This window comes from Anoplopoma fimbria, chromosome 12, assembly GCF_027596085.1.
Source record: "Anoplopoma fimbria isolate UVic2021 breed Golden Eagle Sablefish chromosome 12, Afim_UVic_2022, whole genome shotgun sequence".
Lineage (NCBI taxonomy): Eukaryota > Metazoa > Chordata > Actinopteri > Perciformes > Anoplopomatidae > Anoplopoma > Anoplopoma fimbria.
In genome coordinates, this window is record NC_072460.1 from 2,967,394 (window position 1) to 2,993,958 (window position 26,565).

A 26,565-nucleotide genomic window follows, 5' to 3' on the forward strand; every position below is an offset into this window, starting at 1 on the left:
AAACAATACAGTACATCTTTGTTTGAAAGCAGACAGGCATGTTACCTTCAAGTCCCAGGGTTTCTGTCAAAAAGACATAAAATCATATACCTGGTGTTTAATATTTGTCTGAAGTTGTAATTTCAGGCACAGACAGGAAGGAAAAAATGATGTAGAACTTTAATATAAAAACCCTGCAGAGGTATGAAACCTACTGCTGGCAGATCCAGATCTCTTTATGAACACAAGGGAAATGAATGTGGTTTAAAAAATATATGTTGGTCTCTAGATGTGGTTGCTTGACACTTTTAGTTCAACAATAACAATTATTTCCACTTTGCAATTTATAATCCATCTAACAGCCATTTAATTGTCACATCCTGAATGGAGATATGGTGCTGCTGTATCCTGTTATGTACATTGTTGCATCGCATATGTAACCTCAATCCTATGATTTTTTTTTCCATATTTTGAAAGCTTCTTTTTAGTTCCATCATTTTACCCTGTAAACAAAAAAATATCTATTTATTCGTCCTTAAAACTTACTTATCATCAAATTGCATTCAAAGGGAACTTTGATCCAAAATGAACACATGGGTCATCAGCGTCAGTGAGTTTTATTACAATCATATTGAATACTATTTGGCTCTCCAAAGGAAAAGAAAACAATTATCAGTTTAAGAGCATGTACCGTGCACGGAGTATAATGTTGAGAATATCTGAATAGCAGTCTATTAATGTTTTCATGTATCAATGTTGTGTCTCTGAGAACAACAAATATGGCAACTGTAGGTTTATCATCTGTCCTCAGATGAGGAAAGTGTTGCCTACTTCTACAAAATGACAACATATCAAAACATTACAGCAGGCTTAATACTGAAAAAATACACCAGATTATGCCTTCATCTTCACAGAGGTGGACCTAAACTTAATCTCTGTTAAACATATAAATATGACAATAAATTAAAGCCAGTGAAAGCCCTCAAAGAGCTTTGTACAAATACAAAGGAGGTACATAAACTAGTCTGTATTAAAACAAGAACATTTGAATTATCAAATCTTATTCAATCACAATGACGGCAAGCTTCCAGGGGGGGCCAGAATAATCCCGAACACGTAGAAAAGTCCCATGAGGAGGTTGAGCTTTGCCGTCTTCTGGGGGATCTTGGCGTAGCATCTGCTGCGGAACTGCTTCTCCAAAGGGAAGGCCATGGGCAGTGTGAGCAGAGGCAGCGCCATGCTGATGGTGTAACGGGTGGCGAGGATGCAGAAGAGCACGTAGGGGACGAAGAGCAGGAGGTTGTAGAGGACGTAGGACAGCGTGGGGCCTATTAGGATGGCCAGGGTGACGATGCCCGCCTGCTTGTCAGAGTCCATGTCTCTGGTGTTGTTGCTGTGGAGGATGGCTTCTGTGTTGAGGGCCAGCGGGATGGCGTACACCAGCGGCAGCACTGACAGATAGCCGACCTGCACCGCGTGGGAGAACATGACAGCCAGCGGGCCGAAGGTGATGAGGATCACCACGTCTCCTAGGGCCACGTACTTGAGGCCGATGCCTGGGGGGGGGAACAGTTAACAGAGGGCACATTTAACCTTTTGATTAGTGGTTGTCAAAGTGCCATCAAATCCTAAGAATAACAAAGCTTTAGCATCTGTTTTCACCATTTCGTGTGCAAATAAGGAAAGTCAACTGTCGTGTTTGGGACAAATTAAAACTGGTGTTATACTGATTCTCACAGGCAAACTCACTACACTAGTGAAAACAAATATTAGTGAAAGTTATCTTGAGTTCTATGAATAAAGTCTTTAAGTTGCTGAGTGTGTGCGTTTTTAAACAGGAGTATTCAAGCAACTTAGTATTTTATTCCCACAAAGTGCAGGGAATCAAAATCAAGTGATCAAAATCAATGTTGCAGAGACTGTGGTGCCTTTACTTGTAGTCCTTAGTATGGTTCATTTATAAAAAACACTGGATCCTTACGTCCCAAAATGCATCAAATATATTTTCATTCTGCTTGGTAAATGCAGTATGTCAAACTCCAGACTCCCAGGTTGTAACGCAGGGTTTCTGCCATATTTGGAGTCTCAAAGCCCAAACTGAGATAACCCCGATGACATCATCAGGGTTATTTTCTTCTTGACAAAGCTCCTCCAGAGCCACAGAATTAACTATGCAAAAATGTTCACAGTATGAGAAGCAAACTGACAGTAGATTCCTATAATTACTTTTTTTTTGTTGGTAAAAACACACCCAAACAATAATTGCCCCAAGTGGCAAAGTGAGGCTGCAACAGAAAATTGCATTCCATCATTCTAACAAAATGCATGATATTTTGCTAAATAACATTTGGATGGTTGTTCACTGCACACGTCTCCATTCTAGGGAGTGAGAAAGCAACATTCACTCAGAAATGCACTCCACTTCATGAAGAAATGCAACACATCGGTGTCATGTTTGAAAAATACACAGACTGCCTTAAAAAGGGCCAGTTCACCATAAATACAGGTGACTGTAGCTCAGTTGTTAAGGTTGGTGATTAAACAATAGGGGAACAGTTGATGTGTATATATATGCAATAACATTTTCTAAATTACAGGGCTCCGAGATAATTCAATATGATAATATATCTTCTTTCAATGGAATCATATCCTGATGAAAACACATAAAGATTTGGTGATGAATATTTACGTTGTCTAAATTGATTATAACAAGCACATACTCACTCAAATTTCTCTGGAATAGATAAGAATTATTTTATTGTTTTACCCGAGTGGAGTTAAATCTAACTATTGTCTTAATCGGATCACTCTATTTGTGTGCATGCATGTTAACATAGTTAGTGTGTGGCTGGAAATATTTATCAACTGCAGTGAGTAAACGCTTCAACTTACCAATGCTGGTTTTTCTGCCTTTTTTTAGAACACATGACAGAGAGACCACTTTCTTGGCATCCCATGCAATTTCCTATTTTACAAACACCAACTTTTTGCTGTCACCTGGAGCCCCTAATGTGCAATGTTGCCTAAATACAAAAAGAGTGTGTGAGTGTGAGTGTGAGTGTGAGTGTGTGTGTGTGTGTGTGTGTGTGTGTGTGTGTGTGTGTGTGTGTGTGTGTGTGTGTGAGAGAGAGATCGCGTGCTTTGAGTGACCGGGGTTGTGGATGATGAGGTGAGGCAGTAATCCAAAAGATTCAGGTTCATATTTTACTCACCTCCAGTGTATAAAAAGGAGCTGGACAGTCCCCCGAAGTAAATGAGGGCTAGGTGCTCCAGTCTGAGCGTAGACAGGAAATAGAGCAGAGTGGCACACAAGCACCCCAAAGAATACAACAACGCTCCGAACATGACGACATCCTGCGGTGCCAAGATTTCATCCACGAGAGTCCTATCGTCGCTCTTCTTGTGGTCGATCCCTTTGGAGAAGTCGTAGAAGGTGTTCACAAGGTTTCCCGCCCCGTGGACCACGAGGACGGTCACCGCGCACACCATCAGGATGACCAAGTCCACAGAGCCCCCCAATTTGTACGCCAAGGCGCCTCCGAGGGCCACCGGTGTGAGCGAGGCGCTGAAGCTCCACGGCCTCAGTGCCAGCACATAGGCCGCACACTTGTGCCTTACATCGGAAGCAACGCGGGCCATCCTGGACATGTGGTTAGTGCCAGGAGGATGATAGGCCAAGTTACTCAGACCAGTGTGCCATTCTTGGCCGTTGTGACCATTTGATCCAGCCAGTACAAATGTTTCTACCCTGCTTTGTTTCTGCTCTTTGGCCATTCTTCTGCAAGGGGTCTACTGTAGCAGCAATGTTTCCAAATGTCAAGAGTCTGGGGATTCCTGTAGCAGAAAAAACACAGAGAAAGACCGAAGTCTAAATAGATATTGTAGCAGGTCAATACAAAAGGTTGAGTAACACATTTCGGAACTTTCAGGTCTAAAGAACTGTGTTGCAATTCTGTAGCACAGTTGTCCAGTATTGTACGTATGGAAATATTTGAAAGATATTTTGATGATATCTAAGTCAAAACCCTATGGACTAATATATATATATACACAAAATTGAGTAATATAAGATAAGATAATTATTTATACCACTACGGGGAAATTTGCAGGATTAAAGCAGCAGAGTGGAAAGTGCAAACAAACAGATAAGAGACACAGGTAGAAAAAAACAAGATCAAAATAATGAATAACTTACCACACAGTACAAGTATAATAAAAACTAAACTACCAACTAAAATATGATATAATAGGACAGACACACCTTCTCATTCAACTACTTTGAAGAATCTAAAATATAAAACATATTCTGGTTTGTTGAGCATTTGTTTGTTTACCACATAATTCCATATGTGTTCCTTCATAGTTTGGATGTCTTCAATATTAATCTACAATGTAGAAAATAAAGAAAAACCATTGAATGAGAAGGTGTGTCCACACTTTTGACTGGTACTGTACATGTAAACCATTCTACACCTGATGGACACCACTCTACAGCATTCTTTAGTTAAAAAAAAAATGCATTGATGAGTGTGTGAAATGAAAATTTAGTAATACAAGATAAAATAAAATAAAATAATCCTCAATACCACTACGGGGGAATTTGCAGGATTAAATCAGCAGAGTGCAAACAAACAAACAGATGAGAGACACAGGTAGAAAAAAACAAGATCAAAAGAATGAATAACTTACCACACAGTAAAAGTATAATAAAAACTAAACTACCAACTAAAATATGATATAATAGGACAGAATGACATTTTCATTTTTGCAGAAACTGACTTGCAGAAGACCTGGTAAATTATTATTATTATTATTAATTATTATTATTATATTCCTTTATTGATCTGATTGACATGCACCACTGTTAGGATTTAGAGGACATCTTTAAAGAACAGCTGATCTGTGACTGAGGCTTAAACACGTGGCATGTCGTTTACCAGCAGGAGAGACTAACTACACCTCCTGCAGATTATGGGATTAAAGCTAACCAGTTAGCCACAGAGCTAATGTCTCTGTGCAGGGACAGGGAGGAGGAGGAGGAGGACATGTCCGACCGTCTCACCTGTTTATGTCTCTAACATCCGACACAGACTGGGCTTCATGCTGTGTGTCCTCTGAGACACACACGGGGACAGCAGTCACCTTTATTACGTGTCAATCTCGAAGGTACTTGACTGGTTGGCAGCTGTAGACCGCTCCACACCTGATGGCCGCCATTTCCTCCGCCAGGGGTGCAGCTGCGTAAAGGGGTCGAAGAAACGGCGTCTCACACAAATGGTTCCGACTCGCAGTTTATTCCTGGATTCCCCCATTTGGCACAACAAGGACAAATATGTTTATTTAGTTAATAAAGAGGATTTAGATATTTAACATGAATTCATTCAAATGTATATTCTGCAGATTATTAAGAATAAGGATTAAAATAAGTTAAAGTGCATACTTTCATATCACACTTTCACAAGTTGATTTGTATTTGCTTAAAAAAAAAACACCCTGTGAGAGAAAAGGTGTATTATTCCTAATCATGAGTTAAATGTTGTATTCACAGAGTTTAAACAAAAGCTAATATGTCCATGGATTTTAGAACAAAGACTGCATTGGCTTTAAAACAAGTGAACCAACATGTTCATTATTGTTCTGCTAAGGTTGATGCTCCCTTTTCACAGCAGACATTGTGAATTTTCACAGGTTGTAAAAAAAAAAGCACCAGGTGGAACTTATATTATTAAAGATACATCTATTCCGCTTACGTGTCCCATAAAGCAAGCCAATGAGCCAACATGCACAATACTCCTGCTGTTAAAACACCAATAGATTACCACTAGGACTGTAAGTGTGTTTGATCTTGTATTCTTAGTCCTGATTTGATCTTGTATTCTTAATCACCAGACTAAAAAAAATGGTTTTTTCTGCCCTGAAAGTGTCTGTGCATGCTAGAATTATCATAAGGAGAAGACTTTGTTACTTCTAGCAAGCCAATGTGCCAACATGCAGCCAATGAGCCAACATGCACAATACTCCTGCTTTGAAAATATCTTGTATCAATTAGTCCTGATTACCACTAGGACTGTAAGTGTGTTTGATCTTGTATTCTTAGTCCTGATTTGATCTTCTATCCTTAGTCCTGATTTGATCTTGTATTCTTAGTCCTGATTTGATCTTGTATCCTTAGTCCTGATTTGATCTTGTATTCTTAGTCCTGATTTGATCTTGTATCCTTAGTCCTGATTTGATCTTGTATTCTTAGTCCTGATTTGATCTTGTATTCTTAGTCCTGATTTGATCTTCTATTCTTAATCACCAGACTAAAAAAAAAGTTTTTTTCTGCCCTGAAAGTGTCTGTGCATGCTAGAATTACCATAAGGAGAAGACTTTGTTACTTTTTTCCCCTCCTCCCCAGCAGCAGCATTACATAAATCTCAGAAAGTCTTGTCCAGAATAAACCATCTGATTCTGCTTTTACGCAGCTCGGGTCTGACGGACAGGGTTTGGTTTCCATTAGACCGTCTCGACTCTGACCCGATGCCCCATCCTCAGTAATATGAAACCAGAGAGCCGAGCAGATGCAGTCTGCAGCTTTTACTGCCCGGTCCGCAGGTTTAACTGCGCTGCCCACATTACACGCAATGGCCAAGCAGTAATGTTGTTGTGCATGGATGATAAACCTGCATAGTCTTCTCTGAGGGATCATCTGCTGCTGTGTGTTTTACCCTGGAGGTGTGATCTCGCAGCCATGGTGTGCTGTCAGACTCCCAGAGGTTTGCGGAGAGGAGAATGGGGCTTCAAGCCTCTGCTGGCTGCGGTGCTGCTCAGTATCCTGGTCGCAGGGATGCAACAGACCACAGCCTTCCCCTCCTGGAGGTTAGAGGTATGCTGTGACCACTTCATGATGTGTAGGAACTGAAACTGAAACTGTAAAGTCCAATTTGTTGTCTAGTTTGTGCAGTTCAAATGATACCAGTGAGTTGTGTGTGTGTAAAACTCTGTGACTTAACATTTGAGTTTCTGTGAATCTTCATGCTCAGAATGCTGTGGCTTGATCTTATTGTAAATGACTAAAAGACTCTTTTTAATTCGGCATATAGAGTGTTGTTATACTGAGGAAGATCTTATTACAAACAGGAGGCTGACTTGGTTTTCAACACCTACTCACTGTCTTGCACTAATACAGTAGTAAACTAGTTGTGAAGCAATTATACTGAAATGATGTTGATATTATGTGACTTGGTGTGTACCCTGAATTCACTAAAAGTATGTGAGGATTGTGTCAGTAAAATGAATCAAAATCTAACTTTCTTTTTAGTGAAATATGGTCATCAGCAAAGAAAGAGCAGAATCAGGATGAGATCAAATCTAGAAAGAGCAGAATCAATGAGTTTTAATGTAGCCGCATCATTGCTTTCACTGTTATTATGCAGAATTTCTGCATAAGAACTGTCCATGTCATTTCAATCATTTCTCCAGTATCTTAAAACGTATAATTAGCTGGACATCATCCACGTGAAATCACTCAGTTACAGCCGCTGGCAATGCATTTCAGATTCAATTAATGTTCGGTTAGAAAGGCACTGAAGTTGGATGAAGCCCATAATTAGATTAGGCAATGGAATAGATCCCTGTACAGTAAAAGTCTTCAGTCAATTGGATAAATGTGTTCCTCCAGACTGCCTCCCACCCACTGTGATACAGAGCCTGAGGGATCGCTTTATGTCATTTCCTCTGCCACACACTCTCATTATGTGTCAATCAAGAAGACTGCTGCTGAGGATTACATAACTGCCTAGCTCCTACCAGGATGAATTACAGCATATGTAAAATACATATTAGAGTCTAAATTGATCACTTAGTGAATAAAGTGAGGTCAAAATGCAGGTAAAGAGCATTTTAATGTGTTTTCTTTTACGTATACTGAAATACAATACACTATTTCCATACTTCAAAATCTACAGATGTATCAGAGGGTGCATGAAAACGCACAACATATTTCTTTATTACTATATCCCTTTAATTAACAGAACGTTTTAATTTGTTGAATTATGTACTGAAAATAGCCTTTTTTTTCTCTGAAACTACGAATGAAAAATCTAAATCCCTGTTTTAACAGTCTCATGGACTGAGTTTAAACTCTTCCAGACTCTTTCCCCCCCAGGATCCTCTGGGATCCTTCCTCAGATCTTTTGCCCTCAGAGTCTGCGCTCACCACTGGCTTCGAGGTTTAGTCTAGGGCGTTTGTTTCGTCCCTCATGGCTTATGGTTCATCTCTATCTCTCTTTGTGCCAAAGCCTGAGATTTGATTTGGAGTGAAAATAACAAGACGCGACACTGAAAGAACTGAACTGGCCTCACTACTTTAAACACTTCATAAATCACAGGACACAAGCCTCCGGTGTGTTAGGTAAGGCTCAGGAAAGAAACTTTTCTATAAAACAATGACCAGGACGTATAATGCAACACAGAAACATTAGATTTAACATCAGAGCAAGAGAGGCCATCAAGTTCAACAGCAGTGTGGGACAGACTGCCAGACGGCCTGCCCCCAGTTCACTATTTTGGTAAGGAAATGAAGGAAGCACTGCGTTCATTTGTCTTGACTGGGCGAAGCAGGAACAGGAACCAGAGGGCGTAGAATACAAAGTGAAGGGAGTGTCTTGGATGTTTTGCTCTTCATCTTCAGTACTTTTCCAAGAGTAAGATAACATGCACTGAAGCATTTGTTGCATAGGTCTACCAGTTGTGACCTGTTCAATCTGATTTTCCTTGCTTATTTAAATTATGCCTGGGTAGAGGGGGAAAAGTCAATAAAATATGTATAATATTGTACAGCAGAATGATGATTTTCTTGCTCATTTAATGTCACATCAATGATTTTCATCCCAATCATAGTTTGGTATGATCGTATACGCCATAAAGGCCTCGGTATGCTTGAAAGGAACCAGATCTTATCAGGTGTGGTCTGACCATGTTAACAGGTAGACTGAGTGGACACACTTAAAGTGGAAATAAGCCCGTTGTCATAGAGACGAGTGGGACGCGATGACTCGTACAAATGGGGATATTTGACAATATAACACATCTTTTTCTGTCAGTGTTGAGCACGGTTGTTTATTCAAAGTCATGGCAGTCAGGGGTGGACTGGCGATTGGGAGGTTTGGGAAGTCCGATCCATTCCAGGCCGATCCAGATTTTTATTTTTCACTTTCTGATGTCAGTGGTTGCCGTATGGTTCTCGGCGGTGGCGTTGGCCTGCACCGTCCTCGCAGTTGCAGACAGCACAGAGCAGAGCGTTGCCTGTCAGACTGGGACAATTTAATACTTTCTATGTTAAGGGGGGATACAAGCAATTTTGAACTGATAATAGTTTTGTTGATATCTCATTGGCTCAGTCATTTTTACTATGAATGTGACAAACTGTGACTAGTACTCCAGCTCACCTAGGCCTGTCTGGCCGGTCTTGTTTTGATTCAGTGCAGTGGAGACGTGCTTATACAAAATGACAGGGCAGGTGTTCAGCATTATATTCTCTAAATACATAAGAAAACTGTATAAGTATCCAAATTACTGCCATAAAATGTTTGGCTCGCGCTCTCTGGACGATCACATAAAGGGCCACTGCGTCTGAAAGTCCCAGAATCTCAGTCCCAGTACATCCCTGATATTTTAATAAGAAAAGAAGCTTGAAACACACTACTTTCACACCTCCACACACCTGGCCAAACGCTGTGGAAACAAGTGTGTTTGATTGATTGTGTGCTTTAAAAGAACTTCAGATTCAGAAAGGTAGTTTCGGACGCTGTTAGACAATCAAACAACAAGTTGTTTTGTAGCATATTGAGACTTTTTCACTTCTCATTTCAACCAGTTCGTGGTTGGCATACTCCCTTTATCCCCCTCACATCTTACCCCTGATTTAGTGTCCACGCTTGTCAGTCTGCAAAGCACATAGTTTCAGTTAAAGTATGTAGTGGCCCGTTGTAAATGAATCAGGATTTTGTTGTTATGAGCAGCAGCTTCAGCAGTTTTTCAGTTTAAATGCATGTCTCCTTAAATCTCTCTTTAATGTATCAGTTAGGACAGGAAGCCGTCCTGCTCTAAAGCACAGAATGGGCTCCTTAGGTCTGAGTCACGGCCCCACTTCATGTGTTGGAAAGTGGATTTATTACTTAAACCCATCTCCATGAAAAGTTGTAGATTTCATCAACTGATGTGATCACTATTATGGAATATTGCAGCCAAGGAAAACTACAGCTTCAACCACAGAATGTTAATGATAGCACCAAAATCCAAAGCACACATTGACGGCCTTTCAAAGCTATAAAAATACTGTAGAATCCAGGTGTGATGATTTGGGACCGATGTGCTCCATCCCCAAAGGGACATCAGACGCAACTTATCTGTGGAAAGGCTTATACTTAATGTTTGGAAAGCACTTTTACTGCTGACTACTTCCTGTTTCCATGAGATGGAACGCCCTCGCATGAAAAATGTAACGCGTAACATTCAGATGCACTGCAATGGGAAACAGCAGCTGAGCGCAGTCAAGATTACTTAATGGAGTTCACTTCAGAGGTGATTAATTAAAGGTTTTTCTTTGTCCAAGGAAGAAGCTTACACCACTGTGTTGCTCATCGGGATCCGCAAAGAGGCCCGGTCACAAGTGCTTCACCTCTCCAGGAACAAGCGCTACACCCTCACCCCGGAGCAGCTCAAATGGGACAAGTTCAAGCTAACATACAAGTATTCCTTCTCCAATTCTTCCTCTGGTCAGCACGGCAGCACAGTGCGGGCGTAGAATTAGAGAGTTGGTGATGGTTTGGCAGGAAAACACAAGCACAGATATTTTTCAGTTGCAGTAGGCATTCAAATGAAACCAGACTGTAACCCACACCGTTGGTGGTGGTTAGCAGAACCTTTATTAAATACTTTACCTCAAAGTGAAGTGCTTGTCAAGATGTCCATTTACGGTTGTAGGACCCACAAAAGTTATTTACAGAAATCCCTGCTTGCATTTATCAGATGGGAAGGTAATAGTGGATGTGGACTCTTGCACCCACTTTGCCATTGCTTGGTTACACATTTGGATCAGTTAACTTTTTGGAGAAGATCCAGTGACGCTTTGTCCTTTCCAGACCTCTAAAAACCGACGGATCACTGTCGGATTAATATTAAAGCTGCCCATTATCAGCCTAACCCTAGCCGAGATATAAGAGAATACCTAGTAATGGAGCTGTGCTTGCAGTGCTTGTGGGAAATCTGTCTGAACAGTAGCCATTGTGTTTTGGCAGATCCCCCTTGCTGTAGAAGAATGTGTGCAGAGACCAGTCATAACTACATAACGCTGTTGTTTCTGAGCAGGTTGCTCTCCTTCCCTACAAACTTGATAAATGCCAGCGACACGCGCCGAGGCATCGCCAAGGCTTTTGGCATGTGGAGCGACGTCTCGCCGTTCAGCTTCAGAGAGGTGCCAGCTGACCAAGAAGCAGACATGAAGATCGGTGGGTACTCTGCATGTGGCTGCGTCAATCCCCAACAGATGTTCCTTGGCCCTCGAGCTCCAGACTTCTGCTCTGTCATTACTGTTTTTCTTATGACTTCGTGTCCAAACCTATTAAATCACCCTGCGGCGACTATATTACATAGCTTATATTTGGTATGCTTCATAATTCTAAGTTAAAAAAAAAAGAAACTTTCATACAAGTCAGCCTATGGCGAAGCAGCCTAAACTATGCTTTATAGGTCCCTTTGGGTGAAAACTCCACCGTCCTGCATAAATTCTCAGTGACAGCGAGAGGAATGGTTGTCATCCTGCGAGGTGAAGGCTGAAGAAAAAAAGCTCAGTCTTTTGTAATTCATCATCCTCCTGCTGTTGTCTACACAGAGCAGAAATAATGGTGTGAGGGTTTGTCTCCATCTCTTTCTCTCTCTCTCTCTCTCTCTTTCTCTCTCTTGGCAGGCTTCTATCCCATCAACCACACCGACTGTTTGCAGTCCTACTTGCACCATTGTTTCGACGGCATCACAGGAGAATTGGCTCACGCGTTCTTCCCGCCAACTGGCGAGATCCACTTCGACGACCACGAATACTGGATTCTGGGAAACATGCGCTTTAGCTGGAAAAAAGGCACGTGTCTTCAGCATGTTTGTTGAAACTGCTTATATCTAACCAATACGGTGATGGATGCTGGTCAGCTCTTGGGGGTGCAGGGCAATTGTAAAAGAGAAAATAATCAAACGGTATCTGTGTTGCAGGGGTTTGGCTGACGGATCTCGTCCATGTGGCAACTCATGAAATTGGCCACGTCCTGGGACTCATGCATTCCTTGGACCCGAAAGCTATAATGCACCTGAATGCAACTCTGACAGGGCGCAAGCTAATCACACAGGATGAAGTGTGGGGCTTGCACCGTCTCTACGGTATGTTCACGATCCTTCTTGCTTTTACACCAGAACACAAAGGGGAAAGCTCTTCTTCTTTGTCTTTGACAATTGAAAATACATCCAACAGCATTGTCAGTCATCCAGGACACAGGAGGTCTACAAGTAGTAAGTCAAAGGCAAATGGACTTATTCGGTCTTGAAGACATTTTGCAGTTCCTCCCAAAGGGTAAACCAATGAAGCCTCTTGAAGGAATGGAAAATAACCTCAAGACCTAAAGAAGCAAATCCAGTTCTAATGCTGGGGTTACAGACTACTTAATAGGCCCGATGGCCCGACGAAAAGGGCTGTGTGTCATAGTGTCAGACTGTCAAACTGTCTTAGCATCTGAGACGCCTCACAGCAGCTTGACAACTTCTACAACGGGTTCCATGATGTTGGCTCAAACATGCCAAAGCAAAAGAGGAATGATGTTGTTGCTGCTTGGCACCACCTTCCCGATCACCTTAACGCCATGAAAGTCATGAAAGACAGCAAGCTATGATTGTCTCTCAGCCAAGTCAGGGCAACAATTTAAGTGATGGCTTCATCTGACACATCTCCAAAGGCAAAAAAAAGATTGTGTGGTCTGATCCCAGTATTAGAAGCATTACGTCTTGTGAAGAACCAGCTGCCCAAAACCTCTAAAAATCCAATCCAAATATTTGCCATAATAGACCAGAATGTAGACCACAGTTTGTGTTTTACGACTGACACTGGACGTACCACTAATGAATGTTGTATAAACTACTCATGAGTCATCATTAGCGTGTATTAAGATGAGTCATTTTCATTGGAACCAAAAGTAGATCAAGGATTCTCATACTTTTGCTGCTGACTTGTCTGCCCCTCTCCGACAGGGTGTTTGGACCGGTTATTTATCTGTCCGGCCTGGGCTCGGAAAGGCTATTGCGACAGCAAGCGTAAGCTGATGCAGAAGCACTGCCCCTCCAGCTGTGATTTCTGTTACGGTAAGATGCAGCAGCAGCGATCCAGGGAAAAAAAGAAAGAAAAAACAGTTTTCTCTCAATTGAGCAGTGCATGGAGCTGCTGTGAACCGTTTGCCAATGGAGCAACGGGAGCCAACAGGTCCAGCGGTGCAGAGCGGCGATAGGGGTTTAAAAGAATCCGATTGGAAGTGAGATTACACTTGTGTTTAGTTTTGGAGAATACCAGCGTCCCCAGTGAGGAAATGTGTGTTTTAGCCCAGAAGACAGACAGAGCAGAGCAGGTGCCTGTTGATTGCTGTCTCCACACCAAGTGTTGACAGCCTAAGCCACTTCAGGTTAAGTGTAAGGGCGCGCTGGTGATCAGTTCCCCTGCTGCACAACAGGAAATGGCTCTTCTTATCCATCCCAGCCCATAGATTGTTGTGGCTTTTTGAGAGTTTTGTCAGCCACGAGGGTCAGTGTGGAGAGAGGCAAGAGGATATGATTCCTGGCTCGCAGTAATCTGTTCCTCATTGTTGATTGGGAGACGTTCTACGGCTGTGGAAAATTCCTGAGCCACTCCAAAACCGCTGGAATTTCAGACTGTGGCTTGAGGGTTAGAGACACACAAGGTCAATTTGGATTTTTGCGGCATTAATGAGAGCGACTGTTTTTTTGAGCAGACTTCGGGTTGATCATGAGGCGGCCTGTTGTGTTTGTGTTTGTCAGGGACCAGATGGGAGAGATTATACTGATAAAACAGCCGCGGCGCCGGCAGCTCAGGGGCTGTGAAAAGCCCATTAAGTGACGCGATGAGTCACTGTCTGTATCAGAAATGTTAACAAAAATCAGAGTTTCGGCGAGGGGAAGTTGGAACATCTCCAGACCTTTTAAATACACAGGTGTAGGATCATCCTCTTTGTTATCTTAATTGATATCAGAGGATTGTTGTAGTCAGGATCATTTTAAGATCACAAAGGTTCTGATCTTTGTCTGTCTCATATTGGAGCATCAGCTTAAGTGTTTCCCTTCCAATCCTCTTCAGAATTCCCTTTCCCCACTGTGGCTCCAACCCAGACACCCCCAAGGACCAAACACAAGCTGGTCGTCGAGGGCAAGAAGCTAACCTTTCGTTGCGGGAAGAAAATAGCATCGAAGAAAGGCAAAGTATAGTGAGTGTCTCTCTATCTAAACTGATATCAGTCCCGCTAACGGCATTGATGCTCCGGTACGCTTTCTCTGAGCTGCATCTAAACTCTGACTCCCGTTTCAGCTGGTACAAGGACGGGGAGCTGCTGGAGTTCTCTCACCCCAACTACATCTCCTTGAAAGACGACCACATTACCATAGTGGCCAACGCCATCAACGAAGGCACATACACCTGCATTGTGAAGAAAAGAGACAAAGTCCTCACAAACTACTCCTGGAGGGTGCGTGTGCGCTTCTGAGGGGCCTCTGCACACTGAACAGGACGCATTCACACACGCGGTCACACATGGAGACCTCGTTCACTAGGGCACATATTTGGTTGTTTTTAAAAAAAAAAAAAAAAAAACTGTTCTTCCTGTATCTTCCACATCTATTGACGTTTGTCACTATGTAAATGTGTGTTAATATGTGCAAATAATAAATGACCCGTGACAAGTAGAATTCTAGTGGAAATACCACCTGACTGTGAAAAGAGGTTCATGACAGACGCTGCGGTTTTTATTTTATTTGGTGATGGAAGGTCTGTGCAGCGGTGCTGGGCTGTATTGGAGCCGTTAATAACGTCAACTCCTGGATTTCTTTCAAAGCTCTTGCTGCTAAGGCAGGAATGGTCCAAGGCCACCCAGGGGTTCTTAAGGAGTCCCCAGCACAATGGCAACTAATACAATATCACTTCTCATATACAACACAAAATCTACCAAGGAAGGTCCCTGAAGAAAAAGTGGCTGTAAAATACATCCATGTCCTTAATGTATGTTTGTTTAGGGGTCTGAACAATTTACAGAAGCATTTGCTTTGATGCATGCCTTTTGAATAGTTAACACACTGACCCAAACTAAACTACTTAAGCCAGAGTAAGTACCGCTGTCTACATCCTTTGGAACTATTTGATCCTTAAGCCACATATGGAACACCTCAGACATCTAGCTTACTTTACTAGCCTCACAGTGAAGCCAGCAGTCTGCCTCCAGAGACCGAGCAGTCAGTTCCACTAGCAGCTCTCCTTCCAAGCTTATTCAACACATCAGGTGTAAAAAAAGAAAAAAAAGATTCTGCATTATGGCACCGGTGGGGGCAGGGGGTATATAAAAGTGATAAATTAATATTTCCATTTAGCGCTGGTTTAAGAGATCCCAAGATGATGTTTTTTTTAATCTGTGCCTGTTCCTGTGAAAGCAGCAGGCGGTCTTGATGGGAATAAAACTGCACTTTACCGTTTGTCTTCGGCTCAAAATCAAAGAATTTACGAGTTTAATGCTGAAGTCGCAGGGCCATTTAAAAACAGCAGCAGAGGAGAGTCTGGGCCTCTTTCCCCCTGAAAGAACAAAGTACTGAGACAAAGTGTGCAGTGCAAAGAATGACATCACTTTTGGACAGCAACTACCAAGTTGGGTTCAAGGCAGATTTTCTTTTTTTTTTTTTTTAGGCTCGACTTCTCTTCATTTTTTTTCTTCCTCTGGCAGTGTGCGGTTGTGTTTGCATAACTTGGAGAGAGTTTATAAATAGAGAGAATACGGCAGACAAAACAAAGTTTCAAACTTTATTTCTTGCTAAAACATCTTCCCCTGCCTTCAAGTGACATTGACAGTCCTAAGTAACATAATGCTGGATGGAAAACACGGCCAACGCTGCATCATTATACAGTAGCTCAGGCCGCCAGGAAATACCAACCATTTAGAAGATCTGCTCCTCTCTCATGAAATATAAAAAGGGAAAATAAAACAAAGTCAAAAATGAGAGCTAAACTTCTAACAGATGTATAGTTGATACTCCTCTTTAAGAGCTAGAATGGACACATTTAAAATGGTTTGAGAATACACAGAAGCCGAAAAAAGTCGAGCGAAAGAAATTCTGCAGATTCAACATGCTTGAGCCACCAGTCTTGCTGTGAAACAGTCCTGACTATTTGGTAACAGTTGCAAATGTTCAGATATTGGTATCTGGTTCGTAGCTGTATACCAGTGACACTGTCCAATTCCAAAAGAACAACTAGTCCCGGATCTCTTTTGCTCTCGCTTTCTCAGTTACACAGCCAGGTAATCCTGCAGTTTGGGGCTCAGAATTTGAGGCTGAATCCAGGACCAACTGCAGACGCTCCCTGGTTGCTGGTTGTCAGGTGGAAGCCCGTCTCCTTTAGGTCATCATCTCCCTGAAGAGATTACGGAGACATAGTTAACTCATGGTTAATGGCTGCAGTAAGTTTCATCACAATTTCCTACATATTTATTTTAGAACTGATCAACACAACACTGGTTACCTTTGGAAAACCCTCAACCTGAGACATATTGATTGTATTCCATACAAGTATGAATGACCATTTTTTGAATTTGAATTTCAGTGGAGTTTAAATATACCAGTTTATTTAACAAGCTTTTCAAAATAAACAACCAAAACTTTTGAAATGGTATGAAATGGTCTAATTTATTGTTAAGACCAAAGGCAAATATTCAATTTATATTAAAATAGATCAGATTCAGCCTTAAGCTTCTGGGTGGGTAGGACCACTGCTGAAGAAATTATGGACTACAGGACGCTCATCATGGAAAACACAAGGAGGAAATACCCGGACACAAAGCAGAAGCCTGTAGGTCTGTAATCTATTTAACATAGACGGCGTTTCGGAAAGCCTGGTAGCTGTATGTAATGGAGAAAGTGGAGCCTAATGTCCTTACCAGTTGACTGTAGCCCAGTCCTCCCTCGGGTGGGCGAGGACTGGTGCCTCTCTTCACCCTCTGCTGCTCGCTCTTGGCTGGCCAGGTGGGGAACATTGACGGGTCGATGGGCAACGGCGTCTCGCGGAAGTACTCGTGCTTGAGCCCCTCGTCCGATAAAATCCTCTTGCTGGGGCAGTAGGTGAGGAATCTGGAAAAAAGGCGATGAATGCGTTCATATGGAGATGCTCATAAACTTCAGACGTGTTTAAATATATAGCAGCACAGGTAACGTCTGTGTATAGTGTAAAGATTCAAAATTGTAAAACTTTACGTTTGCCATGTGTAGGATATTTATTTTTTATATCTGCTGTATTAACCAAATTAAATCTAGACAATCTGGACACAAGATGCAGGCCGGACAGAAGGGGCCACTGGGTTTGTGCTAAGAGTCCTAATTGGTTATGACAGGATCAACACAGCATAATGGGGATCCGCTCAATTGTGATAATTGGCTTTTTAAAAAGAGCCTGCTCGGAATCTTCCATGTGTGAGTGGGATACATGATTGAAACCAGCGTGAAAAGATTTTACTGAACAAATTGTCTTTGTCTTTGTCTTTTATGTGGAAGGAATATCTGAGAGGGGTGTATGCTTGTGATTATACTGACACCAGCTCTCTGATACACAGGGCCAATGCTGGACAATCCTATGTCTGTTGACTGACAATCCAATACTGTTTAGGAATGTGGGCTCTACCTGGACCTGTGAACGTACTCCTCAGCACCACCAGGACCCAAGAGCCCTGCTGGTCTGCATTTGAGCCATACAGACCTGTTAATACCTGTGAAACCAGCAGTGTTCCGGGTCCTTGAGGTCCTGGATATTCTCTGGCTAACCACATCATAACTTCCTACAGTTTGAAGTAGTAAATAAAGCAAATTCACGAGACCAAAGGCCCCATTCCTCAAACACTTTCCTACACAGGGGGGTGTGATATTTCAAACAGCTCTGTGATGTATACCTGCCGAATTACACCTCTTAAATTCCTTCCAAACAGCGCGTCTCTAAGTCTTGACCCCCTGAGGTATGAATCTGTCCCTGGACAAACGCCTCGCGAGTCTGCTGACAGCTGGAAGGTTTCAGCTGCGCTGGACGGGCGCCAAACTTCCACTGAACCGCGATCCCTCCACGGTGGACATGCTGTTGCACTCCTCTGCAGCTGTTAGGTAACCGAGTGGTCCGGTTTTCATTAACAGGTGTAGGTAAAAGGCCCATCTGGGTGGGTAAAGCTCTGACAGGAGAGCTGACATGCTCGTATCTGCTTTTTGCAGCTGCTAAACAATGCTGATCTATGGAATGGGCAAAATAGAATTATGAACCCATCACTCTGTGTGTGAAAATTATTTTCCGCATTAAATGTGTCTTTTCTAAAACATTTCCTGTAGTGTGGAGAATTACTATGGTGAGTGTGTGCGCTTGAAACGGGGATGGAACGGAACTGCTGCTTAGGCAAGTCGATGATTTACCAGCCCGCCAACGTTGTTATGTTAGGCAGCTTGCCAGAAATGCTCCGACTGACTAAGAAGAGCTGGAAAGAATAACATTATTTAACAATAGGTTCATCCAATTACGTCAGTTTTGTATGTTGGGGATATATGTGGTTGATATTTGCCTTTCATTGATATTGGTATGCGTTATAACCATAATGGGTGGAAAATAACACAAATACCTGGCAATGTGGATATTTTTAGAGACTGCTTAAATATTTTTTGAGCATAAAAAATATTTTTAGATTTAAAAAAATATATATATATTTTTTAATTCGTATAACTGGTCGTTTTCTTCCTAATTCACTAGAATAAATACGCTTTTGTGTACTCATCAAGCCACCATGGCTTGAGTTGTATACACAGACAGAAAACAGTTGGAACACCCCAGCCAGACTGACTGCAGCGTAGTTAGGACCAGTGCAGCGTGTGTGAGCTGCAATGTGGTGCCTTGTGTGTGGAATGAAACAGCCCAAAAAGAATCGTACTTGTTCATGAGGTCAAAGCCCTGATCTGAGAGCAGCGCTCCGAAGCGTTTTCGCAGGTGGTTGTAGGGATACTCTGTGAAAGTCATCTTCTTCACAGCGGGCAGCTCGTTGTAGCCGGGCCAGATCTTCTCGCTGGGTGACCCCAGATCCTACAGACGACACACACAAACTCAAGTCAGCAGACAGCATTTTGTTAGTGCAAGGAGAGATGGATATGAGATATTTCCACTTTGGCAAAAGTATTCCTCGACCACAGACATGGCAATAAACCAGTCCTAAGTACATTTCAATACTTCAATTCATAACTGGTAAAGACTGTAGGGTGACTTGGGAGGCCTGAATGACATCAGTCCCCAAGGCTGCCATGCTTTAAGCAGATCATAAGCAGGGTCCCGTCTCCTCCTCTCAGCTGTGGCCTTAGCGTATACATTTGTGTGTTTGTGCTGGAGAACCAGAGAGAAAGCTCGGTTTTTAAAAATCTCTTTGTTTTCTGATCTCAGTTCCTTTGTTTCTCTTCCCTGAATCCCTGTGCTTTGGAGTTGAATTTCACTCCTGCGTTCCTGTTTGTACTTTCACATATCAGCCTTATTTAACCGTTTCCTGTCTGCTTTCAAAAGGCATCAGAGCTGTGCGTTGCTGCTGATGCACACAAACCTCCTACTGTTCCAGCTTCACAATAAACATTTTCAATTTGGGAACAGGGGGTTTGCTTTTCTTTTTTTCTTTTTTTTAAACAGGTCTAATCAAACAGACATGGACATATTCTGCTCTTTTTGGTCAGTTTATATCATTGCAGGGAGGAAAAGTACAAACAGCCACAGAGAGAAGAATGGCTGCAGGCGACAGGCTGGTTTGTGACACCTCCAATACGTCACCAAGGTAAACAGCTTTACCTTGCTGTGCACTGCAGTGGAAAAACAATCACACTGTGCCAGAGCAGCTCACTGCCGTGGTCGCTCACAGCATGGTTTGGCAAGGCTGCCTCCCCTACTATGAAAAAAAACTCTAAGCACTGATCTTCTCACTTTCATAATAACTTCATGAGCTGGGTTAACATCTACTAACAGCTCCACCCTGTGGTGCACGACAGATCTCCATGCTGACCTCGACTGACAGACGGCACACTCAAAAGATTTACAGCCTCTAAACCAGAGGGCTTTGCCCTTTATGGTGAGGGTTTACTTCAGTTTAAAAGGGAAAATGAGGGCATTTACCTTAAAAACCTTGTTAATTTGGTCGATTTCAGATTTTCCAGGGAAAAGAGGTTTCTGGGTGAGGAGCTCGCCAAATATGCAGCCCACGGACCACATGTCCACAGCTGTGGAGTACTCCTGTGGAGAAACGAACAAACACAGTTGCAGTCCGCAGAAACACAAAGTAAACAGTCTGCCTTGGCACGTTTCTACGTTGGAGTCATTTGTGTGAAAGTGGATGTGCTGTGATGGGCTGCTTGACCTCTAACATCTGGCTGTGTAACTCAAATACTGTAAAACTCACAATAGTGTTTCAGTGGTATTTGGTATTTTATAAACTATTGTACTCTTGGATATACATCTTTGAGTTAACCAAATCAATAAAGATTGTGTAATCAAACTACATCACCTGAATATGTTTATTTCCAGCTAATGCATCGGTATTTCATGTGGTTCCTGTGAAGTGTGGAAGTAGCGTGAAGGGTTAATTCTCACCTTGGCTCCGAGCAGCAGCTCTGGTGATCGATACCACAGGGTCACCACTACAGGGGTGTAGGGCTTAAGGGGAGAACCGTACTCCCGGGCCAAACCAAAGTCACCAATCTACAGTACAGGACAGTAAACTCACATCAACACCACTAAAATTCATTTTTCATTCTTCAGCTTTAGTAAGATTCCTCCATCTGTGTTTAGTTCATGACCCTCTGACGTCTTCCAGAAGCTCAAATGACCATAAACCCGGTGTGCCAGGGTACTGAAATGTCTCATTGGATTTGAAAAACTACACAATTCAGTGTGATTCATATTTTCTATTGTCAGCTCGCATAAAATTCACACTGGCAAATGTCTGTAAAAACCTGGTTTATTTACACATGGACTCTGTCTGCCGATCATTTTGCCAAGAATTCATGCTCTAATTGACTTTTAGTAATCATGTGCAGTTTGTGCAACTGTGTTGTATTGCTGCTAGCTCGGAAGAAAGATGGATTAAAAGAACCCCTTTCAAGAGTTTCTGTACTTAAATAAAGATGTTTCTTTAAGAAGAAAAAAATATTTAAATTTATGCAAGGGTAAGGATTTTTTTCTTTTGGAAAATATTTAATTAAGTCACAATTCTAGGGCTTGAACCAGGGGTGTAAGACTACTACAGTGCCCTTGAGTGTTCACACCATCTCAATTTACAAGTGACATTCTCCTGATACTCTTACTGGAAAAACTCTTACTGGAAAATCCATTTCATGTCATGCCCCGGTCACACCAAAGGTAAAACTTGTGTTTGCCATTTGTGTAAAACGGTCCACTTTGCTTTACGGTCAATGCTGATACTATATAATAATGCTTTTACTTTGAGTTTAACATGAATCTGACACTGCTGGACTATGAACACAAGTTAGCAGCCACTATAGCAGATATTGGCAACAACTGTGACCCGTCTCTTTAATGAATCGACTTGTCTCAATCACAAAGATCCCTGAAAGAGACAACTGAATTCAAAGGAAAATCAGACACAGTTAAACCACATTGTTCACACTATCTGCTATATTCTAAATCTCCTGTATTCAAATGTGACAACAGTATTTATGGGTTGCACGTTATGGTGGGTAGAATCAACTCCCAGAGCTATGCAGATGTTGAACTTTCAATTAAAAGTGTGTGGGAGTGTGTGGGCATATGATTATATCTAGCAGACCAACTAGTCCCTGACAACCATTGTTGATGAACCAGTGAATGTTGAACCATGTTAAAGTGAATTAAAAAAGGAACAATTCTTCTACTGGCTTTGGACTCCCTGAGCTACCTTCGTAGACCCTTCGTGGAGAGAGTAGTTGTTGGCAAGGTAACAAATAACTAGCCACTCTGTTCAGTTCGCAGGGCCTGAGCGAGAAGCACAGTCCGAGCATACTGACCTTGAGGATACCCTTGTGGCTCAGCAGCAGGTTGGACGTCTTCAGATCACGATGGAGAATCCAGTTGTCGTGGAGATGTCGGACACCTCGCAGCAGCTGAATCATCAGAGTCTTTACTTCACCTGAAAGAGAGGCGTCATGCTTTAACAGAGCTGCTGTGAGCCAAAGCTATGCAGTACAACTTACTTTGTACACACACAGAAATGGACCGGAGCTCAACAAGGCCTCACTTTACCTGGCAGGAAGGGCTGCTTCATGGTTTCCATCAGACTCTTCAGGTCATGTTCCACATAGTTCATCACAATGTAGATCTTGTCCATATTACTTCCAACAACTATTTCCTAATATAGAGTAAAAGCAAAGGTTAGATTTTGCCGCAACACTTAACAATGTACATAAGAAATAGGAGAGTTAATACTTAATCAGTCATTTTTAAGTTCTCTCACCCGCACTGTGACGATGTTTGGGTGCTGGGCTTTCAGGATTGTATTGATTTCTCTTAAAGAGGTGATGGGGAAGCCCTCCTTCTCCTTCTCCATCTTCAACCTTTTCAGGGCCACAATTTCATCTGCAAATAGGAGACGGCATTCATTGTTTCACCAATAAACACAGGTGAGAACCCAGAGAGCAAATGGGCCTACATGTCTGTTTTCACACCTGTCTTTTTGTCCTTGGCTCTGTACACCACACCATAGGTTCCCTCTTCTATGCGGTTCAGGCATTGGAATTCCTCAACACTGCGACAACCCTGAAAAATAACACACAATGTAGTTTAAAGACCTCAAGATACTGATAACTTGGATGGATGAACATTTGCGTTATGTTGGTACCGACCTGTAAAGCAGGCAGATATTTGGGCAGCTCCTTCTTCAGCTCCACAGGAGAAATTGGAGGGGAATCTGGGATGTAGTTCTCTTCGGGGGTCGGGGAGCGAGAATGAGTTTGAGATTGAGGCGTGGGGTCACCGTCTCCTGCATCATCCTCCTCTTCCTCTTCATCTTCCTCCTCGTCCTCCATGTCCTCACCGCTCTCCTCGGAGTCATGATCGAAACGGGACTCCGGCACTGTGAGGCGAAGTGTGAAATCAGCTGAGTATTGCATAGGTTGGTAAGTGCATTTGAGTTGCTAGAATTTTAGGTGTGAGGTGAAAACTCCAGCAACACTTTTAGCATGAAAAAAAACTTTCTAGGATTTATACTTGGGTCACAGACTGCGCCTTAAAGAACCCTGCAGATATGAATCCTGGCAAGGCATTTTATTAACCTCCAAGAGAAGAATTATAAATAAGCTTCCAAATATTTAGCAGACAAAGCAAGGCTTTTACTCTCCAAACTGTGACTCCACACAACTCTTCTTCTAAAATGGATCCAGACATAAACTGTTTACATAAAAACGTTTTAACAACACTCAAAGCAAATAAATACAATTTAGTCGAGCTGCACATCATTTGAATCATGAGAATAACTTTGCATATTTGCCTTTGGATGACTTTAAAAGTTCAGTGGCATCTTAGAATTGAAAACACAGTCCCTTCACAGAACTAACAGGTGAAATGTTCATCTACCTGCAGGTATGTGGTTTCCATTTTCTCTCTCCTCTTCAAAGTCTTCCACTGACTGCTCGTCCTCGCTCACGTCCTCTGAAAGGGCGTAAGCCACCATGTTAAACCCGTCATGCTGTGTATCTGGACCCGACTCAGCGACATAAGTCACAGCAGTGGAGCGGTTTTTGACAGTTTTACCTGCACTCTGCTCAGACCTTCCTGAGCCTGAAGCAGAATCCCCTTCCTCTTCTTCACCCTCGCTCTGGCTGCTGGACTCCCCTTCATCATCATCATCATCATCATCCTCTTCATCGGAGCCTGATCCTGATGCTAGACAAGGTGGAAAAGACACAAGAGCAATTTTTAGTTCTTCTGATCCACTTTTCCCTTCTTGTAAGGTTCAAAGCTATACTGACCAACATAAGTGAGTGATTATCCTCACTCCAGCTTTCTGATTATCATCAGAGGTGAAAATGTCCGACAAAAGAAGTCAGGCCTTCCCAGAGTAATTAGCCAAGTACAAGTAAAGAGTAATTGGACAACCCAGGTACTGCGACTTTATTGTATAATGGTCATGTTTGTAATGCTAAAAGTGTAGGTTTTGTAAGCCTTTACCGATGGAGGATTCTCCTGAGCTGGTCTTCCTTTCGCTGTCACTAATGTCCTGGAGGTCTGCGAGCAGATCTTTGCCCTCTGGCTTCTCCTCCTTCGATGCTGCAAACAATACGCAGTGTTATTTATGCTCAAAGTAGGGGTTTTGCAAAATACCCATATTGACAATTTAAAATGTTAGGCATTTGGCAAAAAAAAAAAGAAAAATAACGCACAATAATCAAAGTTAACGATTCATTTAACAAATGTTCTCTAGATATTGCAACAATATTATTATGGCGAATTTTTTTGGCCACTATACTCATGTAGTAAAAAATCTGATACAAAGACAGCCCTCGCTGAAACAGTGAGGGCTGTGACATTCTTATCAGTAAATGTATAGACTCACTTGCACTTTTCCGTGGTTCGCTGAGTTCAGATCTGTCTCGGGGGATGCGGTTGGGACTGCGGCTGTGGTGACTTTGTTTTGCCTTGTCACCATACTCATCCGTCAGCATCCGATGGTGAGACGGCACTGTTGACAGGAAAGTCTCCAATAATCAATGCTGCAGATATAGCATCACAGTTCACAGGGTTATCAACACAACCGGATTGGTAATTGGACAGGGACTCTGTTTGCTTTGGATTTTAAGCTTTAACAAATAGTTGAACATTTTGGGAAATATTATTTGAGCAGAGTGAAATGAGTAAATAAATATCACTCTTTTGTCTGTATGTCAACTATGAAGCTGTAATAAGGACATGTTTTGCCTAGCTTAGCATAGAGGCTTGAGGTAAAGAGAAAATGCTAGTCTGGGCTCATCCAGTATGAAAAAAGTGACTTTTGTCCAGCAGGTGTTTTATGTTCATTCACTGACCTTCTCGTCGACCACCTCTCTCTTTGCGTCGCTCCTCAGCCCTCCTCTCCCGCTCCTTCAGCTCACGTTGCTCTTTCTGCTGTTCGCGCAGCTTTCTGTCTCTTTCACGCTGGCGCTCCAGCTGTTCCAGCCGGTCCCTGTGGTCCAAAAAAAACCCAGGAGAGTCCAATCGGGGTCTGTCCAGACAACCAAAAGCCCAATCTTGTCAATGTTTGTTTAGAGTCTGGGTTGTCAAAGCTCGTCTTACTCAAACATTATCTTCACAGCTGTACTCAATGATCAATATATTGCAATAACATTACGTATGTGTCTGTTTTTGAGTTGCATATTTAAATTGCATATAAAAGAAAACACACCTACAATCAAACCACCTGAACAAGAGAAAGAAAAGTCTAAATAAACTATGTTGATTTTTTAACAATTGCTGTTGTGTCAATTCAGATACTTTGTACAGTTAGATTGATTTAGGCTGCTTAAAGGCTTTAATATACTGTCAAGTGGAATACAAAACAAAACAAAACAAAACAAAACAGGCATTTAAAAACATGTATACTGATTCAACTTAAATTGAACTCAAAAGAACAAATACTTCTGTGGCATAATTAATCTTGGATAATCTAATATTTGGTTCTTTTCCAGAGCCGGGGCTCACCTTTCTCTGCGTGAATGAGCTCTGGCCTGTTCTCTGCGTTTCTGCCTCTCCCAGTCTCGCCTGGCTTTTTCTTCCTCCCACTGACGCTTCCTACGTTCGCTCTCTCGCTCTTTTTCTTTGTCTTTGGGTCGTACTTGCTTCCCTGCTGTAGAGGTAAAAAGCCATAAATGGAAGCGGATCCTAAATAAATAGCTCCAAACATGTTGTATTCAGCTATAACACATGGTTTTGTTTATGTTATTTAGCAGGACTTCCACACCTCCTTCTGCAGAGCTACTGCGATGACGTCTTTTCTCTTTTCTCTTCTCCTCCTTTCTGTGGTGAGACTTGTCTTTTCTTGCTATTTGCTGTGGAGGCTTGATAGCTAATGATTCATCTTCCTCGCCCCTGTATAAATGTAAAGAAAACATTGTGAGACTCTAAAGAGTCAGCAACATTGTGTTGCACGTCATTTATAAACCATGACATACATACTTTGTGGTTTTTTGTTCTGTTTTCATGTTTTTCTTGTGTTGCAAATGGGCTACAACTGCATTTCTTTGTACATCCCTGTGTTGCATAATGACAATAAATTATCCTTGAAA

The 26,565-nt window shown here is 42.2% G+C and overlaps 3 protein-coding genes across 10 annotated transcripts in view; 1 reads left to right on the forward strand and 2 right to left on the reverse strand.

Moving 5' to 3' along the window:
* Nucleotides 1-551: 551 nt before the first annotated feature.
* On the reverse strand, nt 552-6,745 carry ubiad1 (UbiA prenyltransferase domain containing 1). Its single transcript, XM_054609026.1, has 4 exons — nt 6,690-6,745; nt 5,042-5,277; nt 3,192-3,813; nt 552-1,535 (listed from the first exon to the last, which is right to left on the reverse strand). The coding sequence occupies exons 3-4, from the start codon at nt 3,751-3,753 to the stop codon at nt 1,048-1,050; spliced, it is 1,050 nt and encodes a 349-aa protein (XP_054465001.1). The 5' UTR covers nt 3,754-3,813; nt 5,042-5,277; nt 6,690-6,745; the 3' UTR covers nt 552-1,047.
* Nucleotides 6,527-14,940, forward strand: mmp23ba (matrix metallopeptidase 23ba). The gene is made up of 8 exons (XM_054609027.1): nt 6,527-6,847; nt 10,577-10,713; nt 11,332-11,471; nt 11,930-12,097; nt 12,226-12,390; nt 13,252-13,362; nt 14,366-14,492; nt 14,594-14,940. Exons 1-8 carry the CDS (start codon nt 6,713-6,715, stop codon nt 14,766-14,768), a joined length of 1,158 nt encoding a protein of 385 aa, XP_054465002.1. The 5' UTR covers nt 6,527-6,712; the 3' UTR covers nt 14,769-14,940.
* A 1,115-nt stretch (nt 14,941-16,055) lies between these two features.
* Nucleotides 16,056-26,565, reverse strand: part of cdk11b (cyclin-dependent kinase 11B) — a 12,370-nt gene continuing 1,860 nt past the window's right edge. For 4 of the 8 annotated variants that reach the window (XM_054608698.1, XM_054608699.1, XM_054608696.1 and 1 more), the window contains exons 4-21: nt 26,456-26,530; nt 26,241-26,368; nt 25,982-26,126; nt 25,330-25,505; nt 24,861-24,986; nt 24,476-24,574; nt 24,059-24,190; nt 23,882-23,956; nt 23,152-23,381; nt 22,975-23,065; nt 22,764-22,885; nt 22,553-22,658; nt 22,318-22,439; nt 20,906-21,013; nt 20,432-20,548; nt 19,218-19,366; nt 17,202-17,391; nt 16,056-16,678 (exon numbers count right to left, since the gene is read on the reverse strand). In XM_054608698.1, the coding sequence (XP_054464673.1) occupies nt 16,586-16,678; nt 17,202-17,391; nt 19,218-19,366; nt 20,432-20,548; nt 20,906-21,013; nt 22,318-22,439; nt 22,553-22,658; nt 22,764-22,885; nt 22,975-23,065; nt 23,152-23,381; nt 23,882-23,956; nt 24,059-24,190; nt 24,476-24,574; nt 24,861-24,986; nt 25,330-25,505; nt 25,982-26,126; nt 26,241-26,368; nt 26,456-26,530 (2,284 nt within the window). In that variant the 3' untranslated portion in view covers nt 16,056-16,585. The remainder of the gene's footprint in view (nt 16,679-17,201; nt 17,392-19,217; nt 19,367-20,431; nt 20,549-20,905; nt 21,014-22,317; nt 22,440-22,552; nt 22,659-22,763; nt 22,886-22,974; nt 23,066-23,151; nt 23,382-23,881; nt 23,957-24,058; nt 24,191-24,475; nt 24,575-24,860; nt 24,987-25,329; nt 25,506-25,981; nt 26,127-26,240; nt 26,369-26,455; nt 26,531-26,565) is intronic. The other 4 variants (XM_054608703.1, XM_054608702.1, XM_054608701.1 and 1 more) reach the window with 3 other exon arrangements.